Here is a 26,596-nt window from a genome sequence, read left to right as displayed (position 1 = left end):
CCCCCACCCCACTCAACTCTGCAGTTTTAGTTTGCAAAAGCAGCCACAGGCAATATATAAACAAATGAGGATAGCTGTGCTCCAATACAATTTTACTAGTAGGCCCAGGCCATTGTTTCTAATCCCTGACTTTGAGGAAATTGAGAAATTCCTTGGAAAATATAACTAACCACTAACAAAAGTAGAAATAAAAATCTAAATAGTCCTACATCTATTTAAGAATTTATATCAGTAATTAGAAACTTTCTAACAAAAAAAAAACAAAAAAACTCCTGATGATTAATTTTACCTAACATTTAAAAAACTAATAAAAGAAGGAAGGTGGAGATTTCACACTTCCTGATTTCAAAACTTACAACAAAGCTATATGGTAATCAAAATGTGATACGAACATAAAAAAAGACATAGAAACCAATGGAATGATATTGACAGCCCAGAAATAAACCCTCACATTTATGGCCAATTGGTTTTCAAGGATGCCAAGACCATTCAACAGGGAAAGGACAGTCTTTAACAAATAATGTTGGGAAACTTGGATATCCACATGTAAAAACAAATGAAGTTGGGTGCTTATACCACATGCAAAAATTAACTAAAAAATGTGGATCAAAGACCTAAATGCAACTATAAAACTCTTACAAGAAACGAAGCTTAGGGAAAAGCTTCATGGCATTGGATTTGGAAATGATTTCTTAGATAGGACAACAAAAGCCCAGGCATCAAAAGAAAAAAATTGGTAAATCAGACCTCAAAATTTAAAACTTTTATGCATCAAAGAATACTATCAACAAAGTCAAAAGGCAACCCACAATGGAAGAAAATATTTGCAAATCACATATCTGATAAGGGACTGATATCCAGAATGTATACGTAACTCCTACAACTCACATCCAGAATATATAAATAGCTCCTACAACTCAGTTACAGAAAAATGACACAAGTAAAAAAAAGCACAAAGAACTTAAATAGACATTTCTCCAAAGATGATATACAAATGGCCAATAAGCACATGAAAAAATACTAAAAATCACCAATCATTAGGGAAACGCAAATTAAAACCACACTGTAATACCATTTTACACCACTCAGGATGACTATAATCAAAAAAAAAAAAAAGAAGAAAAAAAAAAAAACACGGAAAATAACAAGTTTGGTGAAGACATGGTGCAATCGGAACCCTTGTACATCACTGGTAAGAATGTAAAATAGTGCAGCCAATGTGGTAAACGGTAAAGCAATTCCTCTAAAATTAAGCATACCATTACCATAAGATCTAGCAATTCTACTTATGGGTATATACCCAAAAAAACTGAAATCAGGGGCTTGAAAAGGTATTTGTACACCCGTGTTCACAGCAGTATTATTCACAATAGCTAAAAGGTAAAAGCAACCCAAATGAGCATCGACAGATGAATGGATAAACAAAATGTGGTATACACACACAATGCACTATTATTATTCACTCTTAAAAAGTAAAGACATTCTGGCACATGTTACAATATGCATGACCCTCAAAGACACTGTGCTAAAATAATCCAGTCGCAAAAAGATAAATATTGTATGTTTCCACTTATATGAGGTATGTACAGGATTCAAATTCAGAGACAAAGTAAAATGGTATTTGCCAGGAGCTGGGAGAAGAGAATGGGGAGTTAGTACTTAATGTGTATAAAGGTTCAGGTTGGGAAATTGAAAAGGTTCTGGAGATGGATGATGGTGATGGTTGCAAAATATAAATATAATCAATGCCACAGACTATACAATCAAAAATGGTTAAAACAATAAATGTTATTACATATATTTTACCAAATAAAAAAAAGAAAAAACTAGTAATACCAATCTTATACAAATTCTTCCTTTCTTTTTTAAATTTTATTAAATTTATTGAAGTGACATCAGTTTATAAAATTATATAGGTTTCAAGTATACAATTCTTTAATACATCATCTGTATACTGCATTGTGTGTTTACCACCTAAAGTCAAGTCTCCTTCCATCACCATATATTTGACCCACTTTACCCTCTTCTATCTCCCTCCACCCTCCTTTCCCTCTGGTAATCACTATACTGTTGTCTGTGTCTATGAGTTTTTGTCTTTTTAGTTCATTTTAGCTTTCAGTTTTACATCCCACATATGAGTGAAATCATATGGTTCTTGACTTTTTCCATCTGCCTTATTTCATTCAGCATGATATTCTCAAGATCCATCCATGTTGTCACAAATGGCAGTACTTCATCTTTTATTATGGCTATCTACTCAAAAAAATTTGAAAACATTTATTCATAAAGATATATGTACCCCTATGTTCATTGCAGCATTATTCACAGTGGCCAAGACATGGAAACAACCCAAGTGTCCTTCAATAGAAAATTGGATAAAGGAGATGTGGTACATATATACAATGGAATACTAAGCTCTTCCTTTAAAAAAAAGAGGAAATACTCCACAAATAATTTAATGAAGGCAATATACTTAGGGTAATCAAAGCCTGATAAGGATTTCACAAGAGAAGAAAATCACAGGCCAGTGTCACTTATAAACATAGATGCAGGGTCAGCCAAGTGGCACGTTGATTAAGAGTTGGCTTAGGACGCCAGCTCTGTACAGCAGGGCCCCGGTTCGGATCCCACATGAGGGCCAGTGACGCTGCGCCCTCTACAGCTAAGATGAACAACAACAGCTCAACCTAGAGCTGGGCTGCCGTGAGTCGCCAGTGACGGCGTAGGCTGCAGCCCCTGCTGCAGTGGGCTGCCATGGGCTACCGTGTGTGGCCGGAAGCCAGCGTGAGCAGCCAGCAGCCGGTATGAGCTGACAAGAGCCGCCGTGAGCAGCCGTCCAGAGGCCGGCAAGCAACTGCCTCGCCTGGGAAGAGTGCAATGATAATACCAACATGGGCCAGTGAAGCAACGTCCTCCACAACTAGACTGAAGAACAAAAGGACAGCAACTTGTCTGTTCCCCTTCCCTCAATTCCCCAGCGCTGTTCCCCTCCCCCAGTTCCCCAATAAAAATCTTTAAAAAAAAAGATAGATGTAATAAAACTAAAAATTTAACAAATCCAATCACATAAAAAAGAAGATAGTACATTGTAAGTGGGGTTTATTCCAGGAATGCAAACTCCATCTGTGTATTCAACTAATATAATTCACATTAACAAAATAAAAGAAAAATCAGATATCAATCCATTAAATGCAATAGTTGATAAAATTCAACATCCATTCATGCTTCTAAAAAATTATAGGAAAACTAGGACTAAAATAGCATCTCCTTAACCCAACAAAGAGTATTTACAGCTAACAACATACATAACGGTAAAATATTAAACACTTTCCCACTGAAGTTGGGAACAAAAAAAGAATTTTCTCAAGATCTCTACTGCACAGTGCAATAATGAAAGAAAATAATTTAAAGGTCCAAACACTGGAAAGAGAGATGAAAAACTGTCATTATTTGCAGATAACATGATTGTGTACAAAAACAATCCAAAAGAATCCACCAAAACGTATTCAACAAGTTAGAAAGACCACTGGGTAGAAGATCAATACACTAAAATCAACTGTATTTCTAAATACTCATAACAAATACTTAAAACACAAAATTAAAAAACAAAATGCTGCTTACAACATCAATAGAAATAAAACTTAATGAAATATGTACGAAACCTCTCTGAAAAGTTTCAAATAATTGCTGAAATTAAAGACCTTAAAATACAGAAAGTAATGCCTTGTACAAGTTAAAAACTCAATACTATGACAACACAATATATGTTAATATGTTATTTCCTCCAAAATTAATCTATCGATTCAATGTAACCTCAATTAAAAAGATCAATGGGTTTCCATGTTTGAAGGAAATTCTAAAACGTAAAAGCTAAAAGTAAAGTATATATGGAAATGCAAAGGACCTATAATAGTTATGACAATCTTGAAGGAGAAAAGAACAAAGTTGTAGAAATTACACCATGAGATATCAAGACTTGCTGTAAAATACAACATGGTAGTGATACAAGAATACACAAATAGATAGCTGAACAGATAAAGAATTCAGAAATAAATCCACACATATGACAACCTGATTTACAACAAAGACTTACTATTATTCAGTAGGGAAAGAATGGTTCAACAAATGATGTGGATTAATTATCAATGGAAAAAAATGAATCTTAATCTCTACTTCTCAATTGCAGAAAACTAATTTTAAATGAATCAATAAAGCTAAAAGAAAACACAGGAGAATAACTTCATGAGCTTGAAGAAAGCAACAATTTCTTAACCAAGACATGAAAAGTACTAACTTTAAAGGGAAAAAAAAACTGATAAACTGAACTTCAATAATATGAACTCTATTCATCAAAAGGCACTTTTAACAGAGCAAAAAACAAGCCATAAACCAGGAGAAGATACTGCAAAAACATGTATCTGGCAAAGAACTTATTTCCAAAATATATAAAGAACTCCTACAAATCAATAAAAAAAAGACAGAAGACACAATTTTTTTACCAAGTCAAAAGAATTAGAAACTTTACAAAAGAGGATATCCAAATAGCCAATGAACAGCACATGAATGCGCTTAACATCATTAATCATTAGGAAAATGAAATTTTAAATTATAAGATTCCACTACACACCCACCGGAAAGGCTAAAATTAAAATAGCAAACATACCAAATAATAACAAAATGTGAAGTAACTGAAACCTTCATACATTGTTGGTGAGAATGAATATCGGTACAACCACTCCAGAAAACTATTTGGCAATATCCATTAAAGCTAAACATGACTACTTACTAGGTATACACCTAATGGAAATTAATACCTATATCCACCAAAATCAGACAAGAATGTTCATAAGAGCTTTCTTCCTAACAGACAAAAGCAGAAACAATCCAAATGAACATCAATAGGAAAATAAATTAGTAAACTGTGGCTCTTTATACAAAGGATACTTACTATAAGGCAATACAGAGAACAAACTACCACTCATGCAACAACATGGGTTAATCTTAGCCATAATGTTGAATAAAAGAAGCCAGACACAAGTAATTCCAATTAATTTAAGTTTCAAGAACAGGTAATACTTACGTCTATTGATAAAACAGCAGTCACCTGTTTTAGGGGTGGGGTTACAAAGGGGCGCAGGCAAGTCATTTCAGGTGTAGAAAATAGTCTATTTCTTGATCTGGAATGGTGGTCACAGGTATATACATTATGTAAAAACTGAGCTATATAGATAGATGATAGATAGATAGATAGATAGATAGATAGATAGATAGATAGATAGATAGATAGATAATTAACCTTGGAAAGAGAAAGGGGAAGGAGCCAGGAGTATTATTTCTTAGTGTTAATTCTAGATTATTCAATAGTAGAGGAAGCAGTGGAATATAACTAAAAGTTATTGATTACTATCACCCTCAGATTAAGTCTTTCCTTATCTCCTAAAAAGCTGTTGGTCTCTGACTCTTCTGAGTTTCCACAGATGATTTTTGTATCCTCAAGACTAACAGAGTTGCTTGGCATATGTTACTAATAATATACTAAATGAAGTAATAAGTATATGAACTTTGAAGTTACAGTTTATTTGCATCAGAACATTATCAGGTTAAAAGAAAACTAAAAAGTGATTAAGAAAGACGTTTTCAATTTTGCTGGCATTCTCAATCTGTGTCTATTTAATACACTGAGGACACCATGGGTAATGTCATCTTTCCTATTAAGAGATAGACTTTTCTCAAGATCTTTTGGACTTTTCCATTCCCCAAAACGGAGAACAGGAATGTATTATTTTCTAGTATCATACAGAATCTTAGCAATGTAAATTAGCATATTTGGTCTAAGGCTTGAGGGTTGAGTAAATATGCTGGGGCAATTCTAACAAGAACAATGAGACTGTTTTCCTATCTGCTGAGGCAACTTTCGGGAATCCGATCGTAACAAACTATCACTAGTTAATAAACGGATTGTAACAAACTATCACTAGTTCATAAACCACAAAAAAAATATTCTGTAAAGGAAAGTCTCTAGTTTCAGGGTAGCTCAAAATACATTAGCATAAAAATTAAGTTTTTAAAGCATAAATTCAAAGTGTAGGAAACAATGTATTACTCATAAACAAACTGAAAATATTCCCAGTCAACGACAGCTCCGGTTTACCTGTTCCAGCACATCCAACTTTAACTCCAGCTTGCTGAGAACCACATCTCCACCCCATAGTGAAAGCTGTAGATCTGAAGGCTTTAAGTTCTTGATGTAGCGATTCACATAGCTCATTAAAATTGGAGTCACGTATGACTCCAGCATCCTTTAAGGTTCAGAGGAGTCAAAGTCTGAAGCTGAAGGGAGTAAAGACAGAAATATTATAAGTAATTGAGTCGGTGGTACAACGAAGGAAAAAGCACTTCTCAGGAGGAGTGGAAGAGGCCGAAAAGCAAGTCCCCACTAAAGCGGCCGCTCGCCTCCTCCCAGAAGCAGAGAAAACTCAAGTGGACTCTCTGCTCCAGCTGTGACTTCACCAATACAACTCCCCTCAACTCAACTGGCGAGGAGTGGGAGGAGAGGTGCTAACCTGAAGACAGCTAGTCCCCCTGAAGGAGGAGAATGAAGTGAGACCGGCTCCTCATCGGCCGCCTCACCCCTTCAGCAGCCTCGAGGCCCTCGCCTCCCAGAACCCAGCGGGATCTACCACCATAGAACCAGAGCCAGAAGGAAGCCAGCTCCCGCCCTGCTGCAACCTCGCATGACACTCACGCCAAAACGTACCGTGGCGTCCTCTCCACCTCCGGGTACCTGGCACCCGCCTCCGGCGGCGGCGCAGCTCCTGTATGGCTCCACTTCCGGGTGTGCCCCACTCGGTGCTCAAAACAAACTGTCCCTCCACCGCCAGAACTCGACTCCACAGCATGACCCGACTTGTCAGGCTGGAGAAGCCATTCAGTCCGTCTTCTAGGAAAAGACCTCTTGCGCTCGGCTAGCCTGCGTCTCCACTCCGACCCCGCCAGTGGTCTGGAAAATGCTCTAAGAAGCGCCCTCGGGAGGTGGGCGGACCCGTAAAGTGGAGACACCCGAGATCCGGAAGTGGTGCTGCTGCGCGAGAATGGCTGCGGGTGCTGTGGGCCGAGTCCGGCTGGGGAAGCACGGACTGCCGCATCTCCGATGAGGAGGAAGAAAGCGGATCCTGGTGTTTTAAAGCCCTGAAAAAGAGGGCTGTTCTTTCGGGTAATGGAAGTCCTGAGAAGAGGAATTTGGGTTCAGTGGACAGGGCAATAGCAATAAGGCGGAAGGTAGAAGAAGCGGCCGGGGGGTGGCAGATTTAAAAGTAGACCCGAGGCTCATTTGCTGGAGGAAGGGTGACTATGGAAAGAAATGGAAGGGAGTCGGCTGTGCAACTTAAGGTCATGGTTTCGGCCACACGAGTAAACACGCTCTCCGTTTTTTTTATTTAGCCGAAGCAGTGGTTAGGTATTATCGAATTTGCTGATGCGGGGCCAGGAAGAAATGGTCAGAGAAGGTTGTGAAGAACCATTGGATTGCAGACTAATGGGATTTCAGAAAGGGGGTGGGAATATCGGAAGGAAAAAGGAAATGGGACTCCTAGAGACAAAGTGAAAAGAAATAGCAGATAGCAGATAAAGAATGAATTCAGAGTTTTAAGAGTCACTTGGTTTTATTAGGCTGAAATGAATGTATAAAATTACCCTTCTAGTACTTTTGCAAGGTAACAGAGTCAAGAAACTCAGACACCTAACTTAGAAAAATATACACTAAACTTAAAAGAATAGCTTAATAGGGCATGCTGCCTAATTTTTGAGCAGTGTCTTTTATGTTTGGTAACCTCTGAACAAAACACCTACCACTGCATTTTGAATAGACAACTTATAAAGTTATTAAAATACCCACCCATGTTTTCATTGCATTTAATTCAAAATATTTAATAAGTAAATTCCTGAAGCTCTTTACTGCAATTCAAGTTATGATTTCTTGAAAGAGTTTTAGAAACTGCAAAAGCAAACAGGCCTAAGTGAGGATGCCAAAGTGTCTAGCTTTTGTTAATGAACTAAGTTTAAAGAAATAAAGAGAAGCAGCTAATTGCTGATTTAGAGTAACTGTCCCCTCATAAGCCTTGATGAATAACCCAAGTAATTTCGATCTTATTAAAACCAACTAAATTAATAAGTAAATTATCTAAGTAATTTCTTAGTTATCTGCTTCACCTGAAAAGCAAACTGGTTGAAGTCATGACTCAGAAGTTTTACTATAAAGAAAATAGTCCACTAGTTGTATGAAAGCCCTAGGTGGTCTAGAACAGGAGCAGCAAATCTTGTTTTTCTAGAGAAGGAAAAAGGGCCTAGTCTTATTTATGTGGCAATTTAATTAAAAAAGAACGGTGTTTTAGGATAAATTAGCCGGAACATTGAAGGCTAGAGGGAGCTGGAGTGTATTTTCTTTCCCTCTGGTAGGTTAGGCTCTGGTAAAATAGTTTCTCCTGAGTGCTGGCCTTGTTCAGAGAACCAAAATGCTCTGGTGTATTTCAAAATGGCTCCTTTTCCTCTCCCTTTGCCAGAAACACAAGGGAATTGTTCTCTGTTCACTGTGAGGACCTGATAGAGCTCCTGGAGGTAAAACTGACAAAAACGTGTGGATTTCCCTACGAATGGGTCCCCCCTGGAGTTTTTAACTGTCAGACTTGTCCACACTGAGCCTTCAGCTATTTGTCATTTACAATTTAGGTTTTCCTACCCTGACACTGGTTCCCTAGATTTCTGCTCATAAGTTTCTGCTGTGTTAAGTTGTAAAATTCTCTGTATTCACCTATCTCTCCAATTTTGGGAACAGTGGTTTCCCTGTGACCTCACTTCTGACGCATCTAAGAGTTGGTGGTATTTCATTTTCTTCAGCTTTTTACTTGTTAGATGCAGTGATGACTTCTAAGCTATTTACGTACTGGGCCAGAAACCAAAAGTCTCAGGTGAAGTTCTTAAATATTTGAGTAATGTTTAAACGGTTGAAAAAGGTAGAAAAAGACACCTTTATTATTTATTTTTCTATTATGTGTACTGTATGTATGAGATCTTTAAATACAGGAACTTGTGTCCCTTGTACCTTGCATATTATATGATTCTTAATAAGTTATATGGCAGTGATTGATTTAACAATTATTCAATAAATCTGTTTTCCTTTTCCTCCTGTGCACATGGTTAGATTGTTTTAGGGCTCTCTTACAGTCAGGTTTTGTAAAGGATCTGGGTTCTGACCACCTGAATGTGGGTAGAAGCAATGTAGGTACAGGCCTGGCTCATAAAAGCCTTCCACATAACAGTTTTACTCTTTCCCCCATCACCAAACGATACAGATAAATAGGATGCAACAGGGGACTCCAAGGTCCAGCAAGAAGATGCCAAGGACAAAAAAAATAGGAGACTCACTCTGTGAATCATTGCCTAGGGGAACACAAACTACTAATTGGTAATATCCATTAGAATTTTGCATGATTGAGAAATAAACTACTGTTTACATCACTGAGATTTGAGGGTTTTGCTATTATAGGAAATGTTATTTTAAGTAGCACAGAGGCAAATAGATAATAGACATGAGTTAAACTTAATCTGTTCAACTTTGTATCTTCAGGAACATTACAATTGTAATGATTCCCTCATGAAATTATTATTTAATTAAATTTTAAAATATACTTACCTAGACAATCACAGTTACTCATTGAATAGTCATTGCATGTTATACCTTGTTCCTTTTATAACAAAAGTATGACAAGATGAGGAAATTCAGACATGGAAAGGTGAACTACCTATGGTCAAAGCCTGTCAACCCATCTCTTATGACTTCAAGTCTCCATGAGAAAGGAAACAGAAAATAAAAAACCATTAATTATTATAATAATAGAATAGCAAAGAAAGTTTTCTGGGTTTAGAGTAATACACACTAAGTAGCTGCACAAAATACTTCTGACTAGCTTCCTAAAGAGTTAACAGCACATAAAGATTTATAATGTAGCTTTGTAAACTGTAAACAAGTATCTGTCCAAGTCATATAGGCATTATCTCACTATGAAAGCTGGACACAGTATAGTCCATAAGAAGTCCAATTGGTAGGAAATCAATAATAATCATGGTTGCTTCAAGTTATTTAAACATATTAGTTTGGTATTCTGAATTCATGCATTAACTCAAAGACATTTTTGAATGTCCACTATGTGGAATATACCATACTAGGCACTGAGGCATGTCTACATGGAAGGAGCTCAGTTTCATTGGAATCACAGATATAAATGACTAATTAAAATATAAATACAATGGAATATTACTCAGCCATAAGAAAAGGTGAACTGCCATTTATGACAACATGGATAGATCTTGAAATTTATCATGCTAAGCGAAATAAGTCAGAAAAAGTTGAGAAACATTTGACTTCACTCATGTGGGATATAAAACTGAAAGCAACAAATGAGCAAGACAAAAACTCATAGACACAGACAACAGTTTAGTTGTTACCAGAGGATAAAGGGGGGCTGGGGGAGGGTGGTAGATGAGGGAAAAGGGAGTCAAATAATATGGTGATGGAAGGAGAACTGACTCAGTTGGGAATACACAGTGCAATGATAAATGATGTACTATAGAAATGTACTCTTGAAACCTATATAATTTTACTAACCAATGCACTTCAATAAATAATAAAATTTTTAAAATAAAAGACTATTATATGATTAAGTAAAATATATACCAAGTGCGATAGGATATGAAAAACTCATTTAGCACTGTGTGAGGACATGATTCAACTTCTACCCAAATGCAAAACAATACTTTTTCCACTGACCTGTCTTTCAAAGAAAATCAGGAAAGTCCCTGTAATTCTCACTAAAATAAATGGATGCTACCACAAGTGAAATGACCTAGTTTAAGACCCTATCTGGGAACAAATTCCTGCAAACCTTTACTAGATCAAAATATATAGGGATAGGCAAGTATACCAATGGGGCTGAATAAGGACCCCAGAAATAAACCTCATTTATGGAATTTTGATATATGCCAGAAGTAACATTACAAATAAAAGGGAAAAGGTTTGCATATATACGTATCAATAATCGGTACTGGGACAATTACTACCCAGATGGATGAAAATTAAGATTAGATTCCCACTTCATACCTAGGAGTGAAGTCCAAGTATTATGGGGCCTGAAACTTAAAATTTGAGGACCCCTATTTAAGGATAAGATAAGAAAATATTATACTTTTGCAAATTTTATAAAAACATACAACCCATATTAAACTCGGGCTTCTCCCAGAGCCTTAGAAAGGGCTTGTGCAAGTAATATGTAGTCCCTGAAGCTTAAGCTTCATTAGTTTCATGGTAAACTTACCTCTGATCACAACAAACACAAAAATAAATTCCAGATGTATTATAAACTAAATGTGAAACGAAAAAAATTTTATGGAAAAAAAATATTAATTGATCCCTCAGAGGGAACAAACTTTTAAAATAAGACAAAAACATGAATAGGACAAACTATAAAGTAAAAGCTTAATAAGTTTTATACATTAAAATTAAAGAAGTCTGTTTATGAAAGAACATGTTAAAATAAAACACAAGCCACAAGCTGGGTGAAGATGTTTGCAATGTATTAGAAAGGATTAGAACCCGGATTTTATAACAAACTACAAATTAATGAGTTAAAGACAATCCAATAGAAAAAAATAGGCAGTTCATAAAAGAAAAAACTCAGATGTCTAATAATCACAAGAAATCGTGCTCAACTTCTCTAATATTTAGGGGAATGAAATTTAAAATAACAATGACCTATTTCATGCCCATCAGACTGACAACGGTTTTAATGTCTGATGTCAATGATACGGAATGATTGGAACTAATACACTGCTAGTGAAACCAGTGCAGAAGAATTCAGCAATATCCCGCAGAGTTGAACATGCATGTACTCCAGCAATTCCACTTGTAAATATAGAGAAACTCATATATGTACACAAGGAGGCATTTTTAACAGTATTTTACAGTATTGTTTGTAGTAGTAAAACAGTGGAAACAATTGAAACATCAACAGGAAAAAAATGGTTAAACTGTGGTATACGAGGTCAGACAATTAAGTTCACAAACTCATCCTAGAAAAAGTGCTACATACCTCATTGCTGAATATCACTATGGTCACCTTTGAAATACTCCCCTTGGGAAACTATGCACCGATGCCAGTGCCTAGTCCACCTTTCAAAGCAATTTTGGAACCCATTTTCTGGAATGGCCATCAGAGCTGTCATCGTATTACCCTTGATGTCCTGAATGTCATCAAAACGTCTTCCTTTCAATATTTCCTTTATCTTTGGGTAAAGAAAGAAGTCTTTGGGGGTCAGATCAGGTGAGTAGGGTGGGTGTTCCAATACAGTTATTTGTTTTCTGGCTAAAAACTCCCTCACAGACAGTTGCCATGAATTGTCGTAATGCAAGAGCCTGAATTGTTGGCGAAAAGTTCAGGTCGTCTAACTTGGTTAACTGTTTGTTTAGTTGGTACAAATTCATAATGAATATACCCTCTGATATCAAAAACAGGTTAGCAACATCATTGCATCAAGTTTGCAAACATAATTGTTAGACCTCGTATTCATATAATGAAATATTATATATTAGTTTAAATGAAAGAGAGCTCTGACTCTCAAATGTTTTACCTATAGTTAGAAATATAGTTTACACCATGGCTCAATACATGTATATGTATTGAGAACTCAAAACTATTATTGAGTACATGTGATGCATTCTATTTTCTGTTACTTTCCTTTTTTCTAAATAGTTCATGACCTACTAAATTGATACTGTGAGCTACTTAATGGTTTGCAACACACAGTCTGAAAAAAACACTGAACAAAATTGCATATTTATCAACATTAATAAATCTAAAAATATATAAAAAGTAACTAGCATATCATATAGTATACAAGTATACATTAGAGTATGTATATAGCATAAAGTGTATCTGATATGCTATATAGTATATATGATATACGAGGTGTGATCAAACAATACAGTGAATGTTTAAGTAAAAAAATATATTACCGGGGCAACTGAGTGGGGCATTGGTTAAGAGCTGGCTTGGAATGCCAGCGGGCCCCAGTTTGGATCCTACATATGAGGGCCAGTGATACTACCCTCTATAGCTAAGATGCTGAACAACAGCTCGACCTGGAGCTTGGCTGCCATGAGTTGCCGGCAATGGCATAGGCTGCAGCCCCTGCTGCAGTGGGTTGCCATGGGCTACCGTGTGTAGCCAGCAGCCAGCATGAGCGGCCAGCAGCCGCCGTGAGTGGCCATCCAGAAGCCGGCGACTGATCTCCCTTGCCCAGGAAGAGCGCAATGATGGTGCCAACTTGGGCCAGTGAAGCAACGTCCTCCACAACTAGACTGAAGAACAAAAGGACAGCAATTTGTCTGTTCCCCTTACCCCAATTCCCCAGTGCTGTTCCCATCCCCCAATTCCCCAATAAAAATCTTTAAATATATATATATATATTATAGTGAAGGATACATTGCCAGTAATCCCCCTTAAAATACTCCCCCTCACTTTGAACACACTTATCTCATTGTTCCTCCCATTTTCTGAAGCAGTTCTGGAAGTCCTCTTTCGTGAATGTCTTTAGTTGTGCTGTCATGGCTGCCTTGACGTCCTGAATCTATTCAAAACATTTACCTTTCATAGTCGTTTTGACTTTGGGGGAGAGCCAGATGTCACACAGTGCCAGATCTGGTGAATAAGGTGGTTAAGGATACACCGTAATGTTTTTTACAGAAATTGCCACACCAGAAGCAATGTGTGACACAGAGCCCTTCCGTTATGATCAAAGCAGAATCCTGCTGCCAAGTGCCATCCAACAGAAAGGCAGTACATCAAACCTTACTAACAGTGTGTGACAAGTTTCAACTTGTTCAGTGCAAACAGTCAAGTGTGAAGTACAGTTGCGAGGTGTGTTTTCAAGTGTGCCGTAAATCATGGATCACGAACAATGCATTAACATGAAACGGGAAAATGGTCTCTCATCCCCCATCATGGCAATGCTGTGTGTCACACATCGCTTCTGGTATGGCAATTTCTGTCAAAAACGTTACAGTGTGTCATCCACCTGATTCGGGACATCGAGGCAGCCACAACACAACTAAAGATACAAAAGAAGACTTCCAGAACTGCTTCAGGAAGTGGCAAGAAGGATAGGATAAGTGTGTTTGAAGAGAGGGGGAGTATTTTGAGGGTGATTAATGGCAATACGTCTTTTATTGTAATAAATTTTTTTGTTTACACATTCACCGTATTTTATGATCACACCTTCGTTGTCATGCATATACACAAATTCCAAGAAATGCTATATATTGTGATAGCTACATGTATATATAGAAATCATATTAAATGCTTTCATGACAGATAAATACTAAATTCGGGATAGTACTTAACTCAAAAAGAGAAGGAAGAATAAAATGGAAAGGGAATACAGGATACTTCAATTGTATCTGTAGTATTTTATTTCTTTTAAAATAAGGCAAAATATTAAAAAATAAAATAAGGCAAAATATTACTATTTGACAAGACTGGTGGTGGTATAGCTGTCTTTGTGTTTTATATATTTACAAAATACTTGATAAAAACAGGAACTCTCATACACTACTAGTAGAAATGTAAAATAATACAATAGTTGGCCATTGTTTTTCACTGTTGAAAACAGTTCAGCAGTTTTCTAAAAAGTTAAACATACACCTAACATACAACCCAGACATTCTACTCCTAAGTATTTACCAAAGAGAAATTATAAAAGTCCACAAAAAGATTTGTACAAAAATGTTCAAACAGGATCATTTGTGGTACCTAAAATAGAAGAAAAACATCCAAATATCCATCAACAGGTGGATGGATAAATGAGTTGTGATATAGATATGCAATGAAATACTACTCTGCAGTAAAGTAAGGAAATATTGATACATGCAACTACATGGAAGAAAAATAATTATGCTGAATGAAAGAAACTAGACAAAAAGCAATACTGTATTATTGTACTGATATAAAATACTAGAAAATATAAACTAATGTTTACCGACAGAAAGACGATCAGTGGGTGCAGGTAGAAAGGGTTGTACTGTTGCATGGGATTATAAAGGGGCATGTGGAAACTTTTGAGGGTGATGAAAATGTATATTTTCTTAATTGTGATGGATTCATATAATTATACATATTTCAAAATTCAAATTATAAATTTTAAATACATATATGCAGTTCATTGTATATTGAGTACTTCTAAATAAGTCTTTTTAAAATAGAAATTAGTTAGATCTACATATACTAGCCTACAAAGAGTCCACAATATCATAGCACCATTATTCATAAGAGCCAAAAAGTGGAAACAATTCAAATGTTCATCAACTGATGGATGAAAATAAAATATGGTACAGTAATACCATGGTTTGCGAGCATAATTTGTTCTGGATACAAACTACTCATACTGCAAGACATCGCTCATTTACCATGTTAAAATGTATTAGAAATGTTTGCTCATCTTGCAGTATACTCGCAAACCACATTACTCACAATCCAAGGTTTTACTGGATATACATATGAGTACAATGGAACACTATTTAGCAATAAAAGTAATGAAGTACTGATACATATAACATGCATGCCCAGAGCTTGTTGCATGCTCAGAAGGGATTTGAGTGGACACTAAGCTTGCATCTCTGGCTAATCTTTAAGGTCTGCAGAAGCCAGAAATTAAAATTAAGGCAGAACTATAGAGGGTCTGTCCAAGCAATGAAGGATTGCCTTTGTTCAGAACCAATCTGAAAAACAATGAGACTGCTTTTATCTTTTTAGCTCAAGGCATTTAATGAAATCTCTCAGATCACTGGCTGACCACTGAGATAATGCAGCAGAGACTTAGGTGACCACACACAAATAAGAAATACAGTCTTTACAAAAATAGTATAGGAAAGTCACTACACAAATGGATGACTACAACCCTCAACAATGAACAACAGGAAATTGTGAGGAGGAGGGTGGTTCAGATTTCCAGGATTATTAAAAAATGTCCAGTTTTTTGTTTGTTTGTTTGTTTTACAAAATAATCACAAGGAATACAAAGAAACAGGAAAGTATAGCCTATTCAGAGTGGGAAAAAGTGAAAGAAAACACCCTTGAGAAAGCGTAGACATTGGACATACTAGGCAAAGACTTTATATCAACTGTCTTAAATATACTCAAAGAGCTTAAGGAACCCATGGGGAAAGAACAAAGAAAAGCAAAAGAATATTATATCAATAAGTAAAGAACATCAGTAAAGAGACAGACATTATGAAAAGAAACCAAATAGGAGTTCTGGAGCTAGAAAAGTAAATAGCTAAAATCAAAAATTCACTAGAGAGTTTCAAGAGCAGACTTGAACAGGTGGAAGAACGATCAGGAAACTTTAAGCTAGGACAAGTGAAATCCAGTCTAAGGAGCAGAAAGAAAAAATAATGGGGGGAATAAACAGAGCCAGAGAAACTTGTGGGACACAATTAAGTATCTCATCATTGTGGGAGTCTCAGAAAAAGAGACAAAATGGGACGGAAAGAATATGACTAAAAACATTTCAAATTTAACAAAAGACATGAATCTACATTAATCCAAGAAGCTCAACAAACTACAAGTAGGATATAGTCAAATAGATTCATACCAGGACACATTGTATTAAAACTGTTAAAAAGCAAAGAGAGACTGAACAAGCAGCAAGAGAAAAGTGACTTGACAGGCACACCTGCTCTCTATAAGATTAACAGCCTATTTCTCATGAGAAACCATGGAGGCCTGAAGGCTTTGAGACAACATATTTAAAATACTGAAAGGGAAAAAAACCTGTCAACTAAGAATTCTATATCTGGCAAAACTAATCTTCAGAAATGAAGGTGGGGGCCAGCCAAGTGGAGCATTGTTTAAGAGTTGGCTTGGGACACCAGCTCTGAGCAGCAAGGCCCTGGTTGGGATCCCAAATGAGGGCCAGTGACGCTGCGCCCTCTACAGCTAAGATGGTGAACAACAGCTCGACCTGGAGCTGGGCTGCCGTGAGTCGCCGGCGATGACGTAGGCTGCAGTCCCTGCTGCAGTAGGCTGCCATGAGCTACTGTGAGTGGCTCACTGCCTGCATGAGCAGCCGTGAGCCTCCGTGAACAGCCGTCCAATGGCCAGCGACTGATCTGCCTCACCAGGGAAGAGCGCAATGATAATACCAACATGAGCCAGTGTAGCGACGTCCTCCACCACTAGACTGAAGAACAAAAAGGACAGCAACTTGTCTGTTCCCCCAACACTGTTCCCCTTCCCCAATTCCCCAATAAAATCTTTAAAAAAAATAAATAAATAAAGGTGGAATACTGACATTCCCCGATAAACAAAAGCTAAGGGAGTTTTGTCCATGAGACCAAGCCTATAGGAAATATTAAAGGGACTCCTTCAGGCTGAAATGAAAGGACACTAGACAATAATTCAAGGCCATATGAAGAAAGAAAAATTGGCAGTAGAGGTAACTACATAGGTAAATGAATAAGCTAGTATTATGGTATTTTTTGCTTGTAACTCTTCTTTTGTTTCTTTAATAATTTAAAAGACAAATGCATGAAATAATATAACTATACTCATATGTTATTGGGCAACAGTGTATAAAGATAATTTGTGACAGTAACAACATAAAATGGGGAGACAAATCTGTATAGTAGCAGTTTTTGTATGCCATTTAAGCTGTTTGTGTGAATACAAACTAGATTGTTCTAAACTTAAAATATTAATTGTAGGGCCAGCAGAGTGGCACGTTGGTTAGGAGTTGTCTTGGGACACCAGCTCTGAGCAGCAGGGCCCCGGTTCGGATCCCACATATGAGGGCCAGTGACGCTGAACTCTATACAGCTAAGATGGTGAACAACAGCTTGACCTAGAGCTGGGTTGCCATGAGTCGCCAATGACGGTGTAGGCTGCAGTGGGGCTGGCTGGCAATGGGCCTGCGCTTTTGTGAGCTTCTGTGAGCCACCGTCCAATGGCTGACAAGTGACTGCCTCACCCAGGAAGAGCGCAATGATCACAATACCAACATGGGCCAGTGAAGCGACGTCCTCCACAACTAGACTGAAGAACAAAAGGACAGCAACTTATTTGTTCCCCTTCCCCGATTCCCAAGCGCTGTTCCTGTCACCCAATTCCCCAATTAAAAAAAAAACTTTAAAAATAAATATATATATATATATTAATTGTAATCTCCAGGATACCTACTAAGAAAATAAACAGAAAATATACTGAAAGAGAAAGGGAAGGAAATAAAAAGATACAATAGAAAAAACCAATTAAACACAAATGAAGACAGTATTTGAGGAACTGAGGAACAAAAAATATATACGACATAAAGAAAACAACAAAATGGCTGAAGTAAGTTCATCTCAATCAGTAACCACCTTAAATGTAAATGGATTAAAATTTACAAATTAAAATATAGATTGGCATAATAGGTTTTAAAAAAAGCATGATCCTTAATTTTTTGAGGAACCTCCATACTTTTTTCCATAGTCGCTATACCAATTTACATTCCCACCAGCAGTGTATGAGGGTTCCTTTTTCTCCACACCTCTCCAACACTTGTTACTCCTTGTCCTGTTGATAATAGCCATTCTAACAGGTATGAGGTGGTATCTCATTGTGGTTTTGATTTGCATTTCCCTAATAGCTAGTGAAGTTCAGTATTTTTTCATATATCTGTTGGCCATTTGCATGTCTTCTTGGGAGAAGTGTCTGTTCAGATCCTCTGCCCATGTTTTAACTGGATTCTTTATTTTTTTGTTGTTGAGTTGTATAAGTTCTTCATATATTTTGGATATTAGCCCCTTATTGGAGATGTTGTTTGCAAATATCTTCTCCCACTCAGTTAGTTGCCTCTTTGTTTTATTGGTGTTTCTTTTGCTGTGCAGAAGCTTTTTAGTTTAACAAAGTCCCATTTATTTATTTTTGCTTTTACTTCCCTTGCCTTTGAGGTCAAAATAATAAAATCCTCTCTGAACCCAAGGTCCATTAGTTTAGCACCTATGCTTTCTTCTATGCACTTTATTATTTCAGGTCTAATATTTAGGTCTGTGATCCACTTTTAGTTAATTTTGGTATTTGGTGACAGAAAGCTATCTAGTGTCATTCTTTTGCAGGTGGCTTTCCAATTTTCCCAGCACCATTTATTGAAAAGACTTTCTTTTCTCTTGTGTATGTTTTGCAGCATTATTCACAGTGGCCAAGATATGGAAACAACCAAAGTGTCCTTCCATAGATGTTTGGATAAAGCAGATGTGGTACATATATACAATGAAATATAACTCAGCCATAAGAAAAGGTGAACTTTTGCCATTTGCAACAACATGGATGGTTCTTGAGATTATCATGCTAAGTGAAATAAATCAGACAGAAAATGTCCAGAACCATATGATTTCACTCATTTGGGTTATAAAACTGAAAGCAACAAATGAACAAGACAAACAAACAAAACCTCATAGACACAGACAACAGTTTAGTGGTTACCAGAGGGTAAGAGGGGAGGGTGGTAGTAGAAGAGGGTAAAGAGGGTCTAATAATATGATGATGGAAGAAGAACTGACTCTAGGTGGTGAACACACGATGCAATATATAGATGATGTATTATACAATTGAACAACTGAAGCCTATATAATTTTACTAACCAATGTCACCCAAATAAATTTAATAAAAATTAAAAATAATAATAATAAAGAAAAGTATGATCCAATTATAAGCTGTCTTTAAGAGACTCATTTTATTTTATTTTATTTTATTTTATTTTTTATTATTATTTTTTTTTAGCTGAGCCATCCTGCTACCTGTTGGCAGCTCAGCGGCTGCTCAGCTTGGGCTGGACTCGAACTGCTGTTGCTCAGAGCTCAAACTCTTGAGCGAGCTCTTAACCAATAACCAACTGAGCCACTCAGCCAGCCCTAAGAGACTCATTTTAAATCCACAGAAACAAATATTGAAAGTAAAAAGATAGAAAAAGGTATTCCAAACAAATAATAACTAAAGAGAGCTTCTTTGGCTATACTAATAGACTTGAAGTCAAAATTGTTACAAGAGACAAAGGTAGACATTAATACAAGGGCCAATTGATCAAGAAGATATAATAATTACATTCCTGTAAAAAGCAAAAATGAGTGTTTATAAATGGAATATTTAATATTGTTAATATTATTAATATTGTTAAGATGGCAATACCACCCAAAGCAATATACAGAGTCAGTATAATATATATCTAAACTTCAGTGGCAATTTTGTAGAAATGGTAAAACCCATCAAAAAATTCATATGAAAATTCAAGGTACCTAGAATGGCCAAAAAATCTTCAAAAAGAACAAAGTGGGGGCTCTTATTTCCTGATTTCAAGACTTACTATAAAGCTACAGTAATCCAAACAGAGGGCTATGTCATAAGGATAAACATATAGACCAATTGAATAGACTTGAGAGGCAGAAATAAACCCTCGAATCTATGGTCAACAGATTTTCAACAAGGATGCCAAGACCATTCAACGGGGAAAAAATAATCTCTTCAACAAACGGCTGAGAAAGCTGGATATCCTCATGTGAACAAATGGCGTTAGAACCCTATTTCATACCACATACTGCACTATTAAAATCTTAGAAGAAAACGTAGAGACAAACCTCCATAACCTTGGGTTTGACAATGGTTTCTAAAATATGACCCTGAAAGCACAGGAAAAAGAAGAAAAAATAGTAGATAGGATTTCATTAAAATTTAAAACTTTTGTGCATAAAAGAACAGTATTAAGAGAGTCAAAAGATAACACAAAAATAGGAGAAAATATTCACATATAATATTTTCATTGTGACTGATAAGGATTTAATAACCAGAATACATAAACTTTTACAACTCAGCAACAAAAAGACAGCCCAATTTAAAAAGTGGGCTAAGGACTTGAATAGACATTACTCCAAAGAAGATATAAAATGGCCAACGAGCACATGAAAAAGATGTCCAATATCATTGATCACTAGGGTAATGTAAATCGAAACCATAATGAGATACCACTTCACACCAAGTAAGATAATTTAAAAAAAAAAACAGAGATTAACAAGTATTGGTGAGGATACGGAGAAATTGGAATCCTTGTAGGAATGTAAAGTGGTGCTGCTGCTGTGGAAAACAGTATGGCAAGTTTTAAAAGAATTAAAATAGAATTACCATACAACTCAGCAATTTCACTCATATGTAAATGTCCAAAAGAATTGAAAAGAGACACAAACAAAAACTTGTATACATATATTCATAGCTGTCTTATTCACAATAGCCCAAAGATGGAAGCAATCCAAATGTCCATCAACATAGGAATGGATAGGAATGGATAAACAAAAGGTGATATATACATAAATGAAATATTATTCAGCCATAAAAAAGAACACAAAAGGTCACATATTGTATGATTCCATTTGTAATAAATATTCAAAATAGGTAAATCCATAGAAACAGAAAGAAGATTAGTGGTTGCCAGAGCTGAGGAAGAGAAATGGGAGTGACTGCTTAATGAGTATGAGGTTTTCTTTGGTGTGATGAAAATGTTTTTGAACTAAATAGAGGTGGTGGTTGCATCATTGTGAATGTACTAAGTGCCACAGAAGTGTACACTTTAAAATGGTTATTTTGGGCCGGCCAAGTGGCTCACTTGGTTAAGAGCTTGCTGAAGAGTGCAAGCTCTGAGCAACAGGGTCGCCGGTTCAGTTCCCACATGGGCCAGTGAGCTGTGCCCGAGCTGAGCTGCCAATGAGCTGCCAATAGGTGGCAGGATGGCTCAGCTGGTGAGAGCACATGCTCCTAACAACAAGGTTTCCTGTTAGAGATGGTGGGCTATACCTGCCTGCAACTAAAGACTGAACTCAGCACCTTGAGCTGAGTTCCTTCCCAGGTGGCTCAGGGGATAGAGCACACGCTCTTAACAACGAGGCTACTGGTTCGACTCCTGCATGGGATGGTGGCTATGCCCCCGCAAGTAATGGAACACAGCACCTTGAGCTGAGCGGTGCAACTGGACTTGGAGCTGAGTTTGCTGCGCCCTCCACGACTAAGATTGAAGTTCTTCTTCCCCAATTCCCCAACACTGTTCCCCTCCCCCAACTCCCCAACACTGTTCCCTTCCCCCAATTCCCCAATAAAAAACAAAAAAAATTAAAAATAAAATGGTTATTTTATGTTATATGAATTTCACCTTAATAAAAAAGAATATACATTACATTTATAATATAGAACTAATAAAAGAACTGTGAAATATATACACTAAATTAGAGTTGGAGTGATCCATATAAACTCATGTTTAGGTTAATATACAGTTGGTTACATAAATTAATATTTACAGGTATGTGTATGGACATAGGCTGGTATGCACACATAGTGTTTCCTTGCTTTGTCAGTTGAGAGAGCCTAGACACAATGACACACCAGTAGCAATGAGCACACCTAATGCCCAGCTCCTGGTTTTTAATACTATTCTCCAGTAAAATGACCTACAGCTCCTTGGAGACCTGGATGATTTGAGGACTCAGGCAGAAAATATATAAGTTGAGCCTGGAGCATCTTATAGTGTCAGAGAGTAAGGAAGTCACACACAAACACACACACACACACACACACACACACACACACACACACGGAGTATGTGAAAAGCATATAGGAGCCACTACAAGAGCTACCAATGGCCAAAGCTGCAACAATTTGAGCAAAGATCTAAATATAACTGTATTGGATTATAGCCCAAAGCATAAAATAAATATTCTTGAGTCCATGGTGATTTGAATTAATTAATAAATTAATGAGGGAGAAGAGTCACATCTCCTTGGCAGAAAAATTCCAAGTAATTTATGCATATACTTCATCCTCAAGGAGTTGGAACATAATTCCTCACTCCGTAAGTGTAGGCTGGGCATAGTAAATTCTTCCAAAGAGTACAGTATAAGAAGATGAAAAATGGTGGGGAGTATAAATTTATGGTGGAAAACATGATAGACACTACTAGCTGACTAAGGTCAACACTAACAGTGATAAGTCACGTTGATAGTATGTACCCTTGATATGATTGATGAGAATGGCACTTTACCTCTGTGTTCTTCCTCCCAAAACCCGTAACTAATCTAATGAGAAAAACATCAGACAAATCCCAACTGAGGGACATTCTACAAAGTAACTGACAATACTGCTTAAAACTGTCAAGGTCGGGCCGGCCGAGTGGCGCGATGGTTAAGAACTCGCTTGGGATGCCAGAAGGCCCCGGTTCGGATCCCACATATGAGGGCCAGTGACACTGCCCTCTACAGCTAAGATGCTGAACAACAGCTCAACCTGGAGCTGGGCTGCCGTGAGTCGCCGGCGACGGCGTAGGCTGCAGTCCCTGTGGCAGTGGGTTGCCATGGGCTACCGTGTGTAGCCAGCAGCCAGCGTGAGTGGCCAGCAGCCACAGTGAGCGGCCGTCCAGAAGCCGGCGACTGATCTGCCTCGCCCAGGAAGAGCACAATGATGGTGCCAACGTGGGCCAGTGAAGCAACATCCTCCACAACTAGACTGAAGAACAAAACGACAGCAACTTGTCTGTTCCCCTTCCCCCAATTCCCCAACACTGTTCCCAACGCCCCAATTCCCCAATAAAAAAAAAATATAAAAAAAAAAAAACAAAAAAAAAAACTGTCAAGGTCATTGAAAAACAAGGAAAGTCTGAGAAATTGTCATACCCAAGAGGAGCGTAAGGAAACAAGACAATGAAATGTAATGCAGGATCATGGATGGGATCCTGGAACAGAAAAAGGACATTAGGTAAAAAGTAAGGAAATCTGAAAACACATGGACTTTAGTTAATAACAATGTAGGTTCATTGATTGCAACAAATGTACCGGGCTACTGCACAACGTTAATACAGGGGACTGGGTGTGTGGTACATGAAAGCTCTATGAACTGTGTTCAGAATTTTCCCATAAATCTTAAACTGTTCTAGAAATTTTTATACACACACACACACACACACACACACACACACACCAGGGGTATAAATATATATATATACCGGGGGTACCAATAAAATGTATACAAGTGGACACTTTGGTCAACGTTGCTCAAGCAGTAGTTCACCGTAATCAGAAGAGTCTGGACTCTGATGGTAACCACTTTGAGCACCTCTTGTAATTGCAGAAGTCAAATGTGACTTGTATTCATCTTTTATTGGTGTATATTATTACAATTTTAATACAGTTTTTCCCTTTCTTAAAACGTGTATACGTTTTTTGGCACCCTCTGTATGTATATGTATATGTATATGTATATGTATATGTATATGTATATGTATATGTGTGTATAGATATATAATTATGTATATACATAGTTATAGTCATTTAGGACAATATTTAAGGCAGGCGGGAAGCACATTGGACTTACAGAGCTGAGTCCCGAGCCTGACTCTACCCATGATTTTATGTCACTTTAAGTCTCTAAACATTAGTTAACTTACCTTATATTTCACAGATTGTGAGACCTGAAGTCTTTTAAAGTTTAAAGTTCTATGAAATCATTATTCTATTACTGTACCAATCTGGTTATATCTGAAAAGAATACAGGGGAAAATGAAGAAGCATTCAAAAAAAAATTTTTTTTTAAGGTTTTTATTGGGGAATTGGGGGAAGGGGAGCAGACAAGTTGCTGTCCTTTTGTTCTTCAGTCTAGTTGTGGAGGACGTTGCTTCACTGGCCCAAGTTGGCACCATCATTGCGCTCTTCCCAGGCGAGGCACACCAGTCTCCGGCTTCTGGACGGCTGCTCACTGCGGCTGCTGGCCACTCACGCTGGCTGCTGGCTACACACGGTAGCCCATGGCAACCCACTGCCACAGGGGCTGCAGCCCACGCCGTCGCCAGCGACTAAAGGCAGCCCAGCTCCAGGTTGAGCTGTTCAGCATCTTAGCTGTGGAGGGCAGTGTCACTGGCCCTCATATGTGGGATCCGAACCGGGGCCCTCTGGTGTCCCAAGCCACTTCTTAACCATCGCGCCAGTCGGCCAGCCCTCAAATTACTTCTTAATGATTAATAAAACTTTAACTTTACTAAAATGAAAATAATTTTTTAAAACCTACCATTTCATTATAACTCAAAAGCTGTCACACAGAATTTAAGAGGCTGTGCAAAGTGAAGCCAGGACTCAGTAAATACAGTGAAAACTTCTTATAAATTACCTCACTATGCCACAGAATTTATTTTATTTGAACTTATCCAGTACTGATGTATCACTTTTGTATATAGAAGGTGCATAATTTTTTCAGATTACTTTGAAAGCCTATAATGTAGTGTTATTTTAATCTCCAAATGTTAGAATTATTTGAGGACCCTTCATTTCTATTAGTATTCATTAAATGGTAATTTCACCAAAAATATTTAACACATTAACTTTGTAAATGTAAAGTTTATGTGTGAGCAATAATCAAATTTAGGGTAATTCTGTGTAAGGGCATCTTCCATAGTCATTACATACTTCTAAACATACCATAAACATAAGAAAAATTTAAGGGGAAAACATTTTGTCTAATATTTAAAAATTATTTTTCAATAGCAAGTAAATAAATTATGAAAGTTCATTCTCAGGCCAGCTATGTATAAGTCTGACCTTTTGAGATGTCCATAGGGTGTACATTAAATGAAAATGTTTGCTTTCTTATTCACTCTGACAATAGTAGAACCTAAAAGACTCTGAACTTTACTTGGGCGTGAAATATCCAGGATATGATAATCCTATAATCTGAAGAGTACAGTAATATTTACCAGTTTTTGTTTTACTTTTTATGTGAAAGATAGCACAAAATGTCTTTATAATATTTAAAATTGCCATATCTATAATAATAGAGGAAAATAATAAAGTAATCAAGGCTAACTATAAGCTTTACATATAATTATAATAATTTTTTCTATCCCTTAAAAATTTTAACATAGAAAAAGCATCATAAATAATACTATAACAAATACCCTTGGGGAAAAAGGAAACATCATATCCTATCATTTTGCATGTGACCAAAAAAATTACCTTTCTCCAGTTTCCAATAAAGAATACAAACCTCAAAGTACCTCTCACCTTTCTGAATAAAAGTTTTAAAACTATTATATTTTCTAAGATTAACAGCTTTTAGGAGGTAAGAACTGCATTATGTTTTTTCTATATGCTTCTACATTTAAAACACTATTATTGCTAGATTTTTACCTGACAAACTAATTTTGTTTAGTATCTTCCAGAGTGTAAACTCTTCTATTTTAAAATTTTAGTACTCTCATGGCACTTTAAAATTTAAGGAAATTCTTTTTATCATCAAAAAGGTATTCTGGTAATACTTGTTTTATAGGTTTGCAAACTTTTCTTCGCATTATTTGCTCTTACATCTCCTCCTGCCATTTCCTTTAGTTTTAGTGTATTTTAAATTTCTTCAAAATGGTAGAATAAAAGAAATGTGTATAAATATTAAAATTGTAAGTATCCATCTCCTTAATCTACTAATGTAAACTTTTGTCAAGA

General features: G+C 36.8%; 1 protein-coding gene across 6 annotated transcripts in view; it reads right to left on the bottom strand.

Annotated features, from left to right (window-relative positions):
- Positions 1-9,665, bottom strand: part of VPS13B (vacuolar protein sorting 13 homolog B) — an 810,211-nt gene extending 800,546 nt beyond the window's left edge. For 2 of the 6 annotated variants that reach the window (XM_019642534.1, XM_019642538.1), the window contains exons 1-2: positions 6,758-9,632; positions 6,152-6,330 (exon numbers count right to left, since the gene is read on the bottom strand). In XM_019642534.1, coding sequence (XP_019498079.1) covers positions 6,152-6,298 — 147 coding nt within the window. In that variant the 5' untranslated portion in view covers positions 6,299-6,330; positions 6,758-9,632. Of the gene's footprint in view, positions 1-6,151; positions 6,331-6,563; positions 6,724-6,745 lie in introns of those variants that run through there. The other 4 variants (XM_019642540.1, XM_019642536.1, XM_019642539.1 and 1 more) reach the window with 4 other exon arrangements.
- Positions 9,666-26,596: the final 16,931 nt, after the last annotated feature.

Source organism: Hipposideros armiger, unplaced genomic scaffold (genome assembly GCF_001890085.2).
Source record: "Hipposideros armiger isolate ML-2016 unplaced genomic scaffold, ASM189008v1 scaffold_70, whole genome shotgun sequence".
Taxonomy (NCBI): domain Eukaryota; kingdom Metazoa; phylum Chordata; class Mammalia; order Chiroptera; family Hipposideridae; genus Hipposideros; species Hipposideros armiger.
The sequence above is the reverse complement of the archived record's forward strand: the minus strand, read 5'-3'. Positions and strand labels throughout refer to the sequence as shown.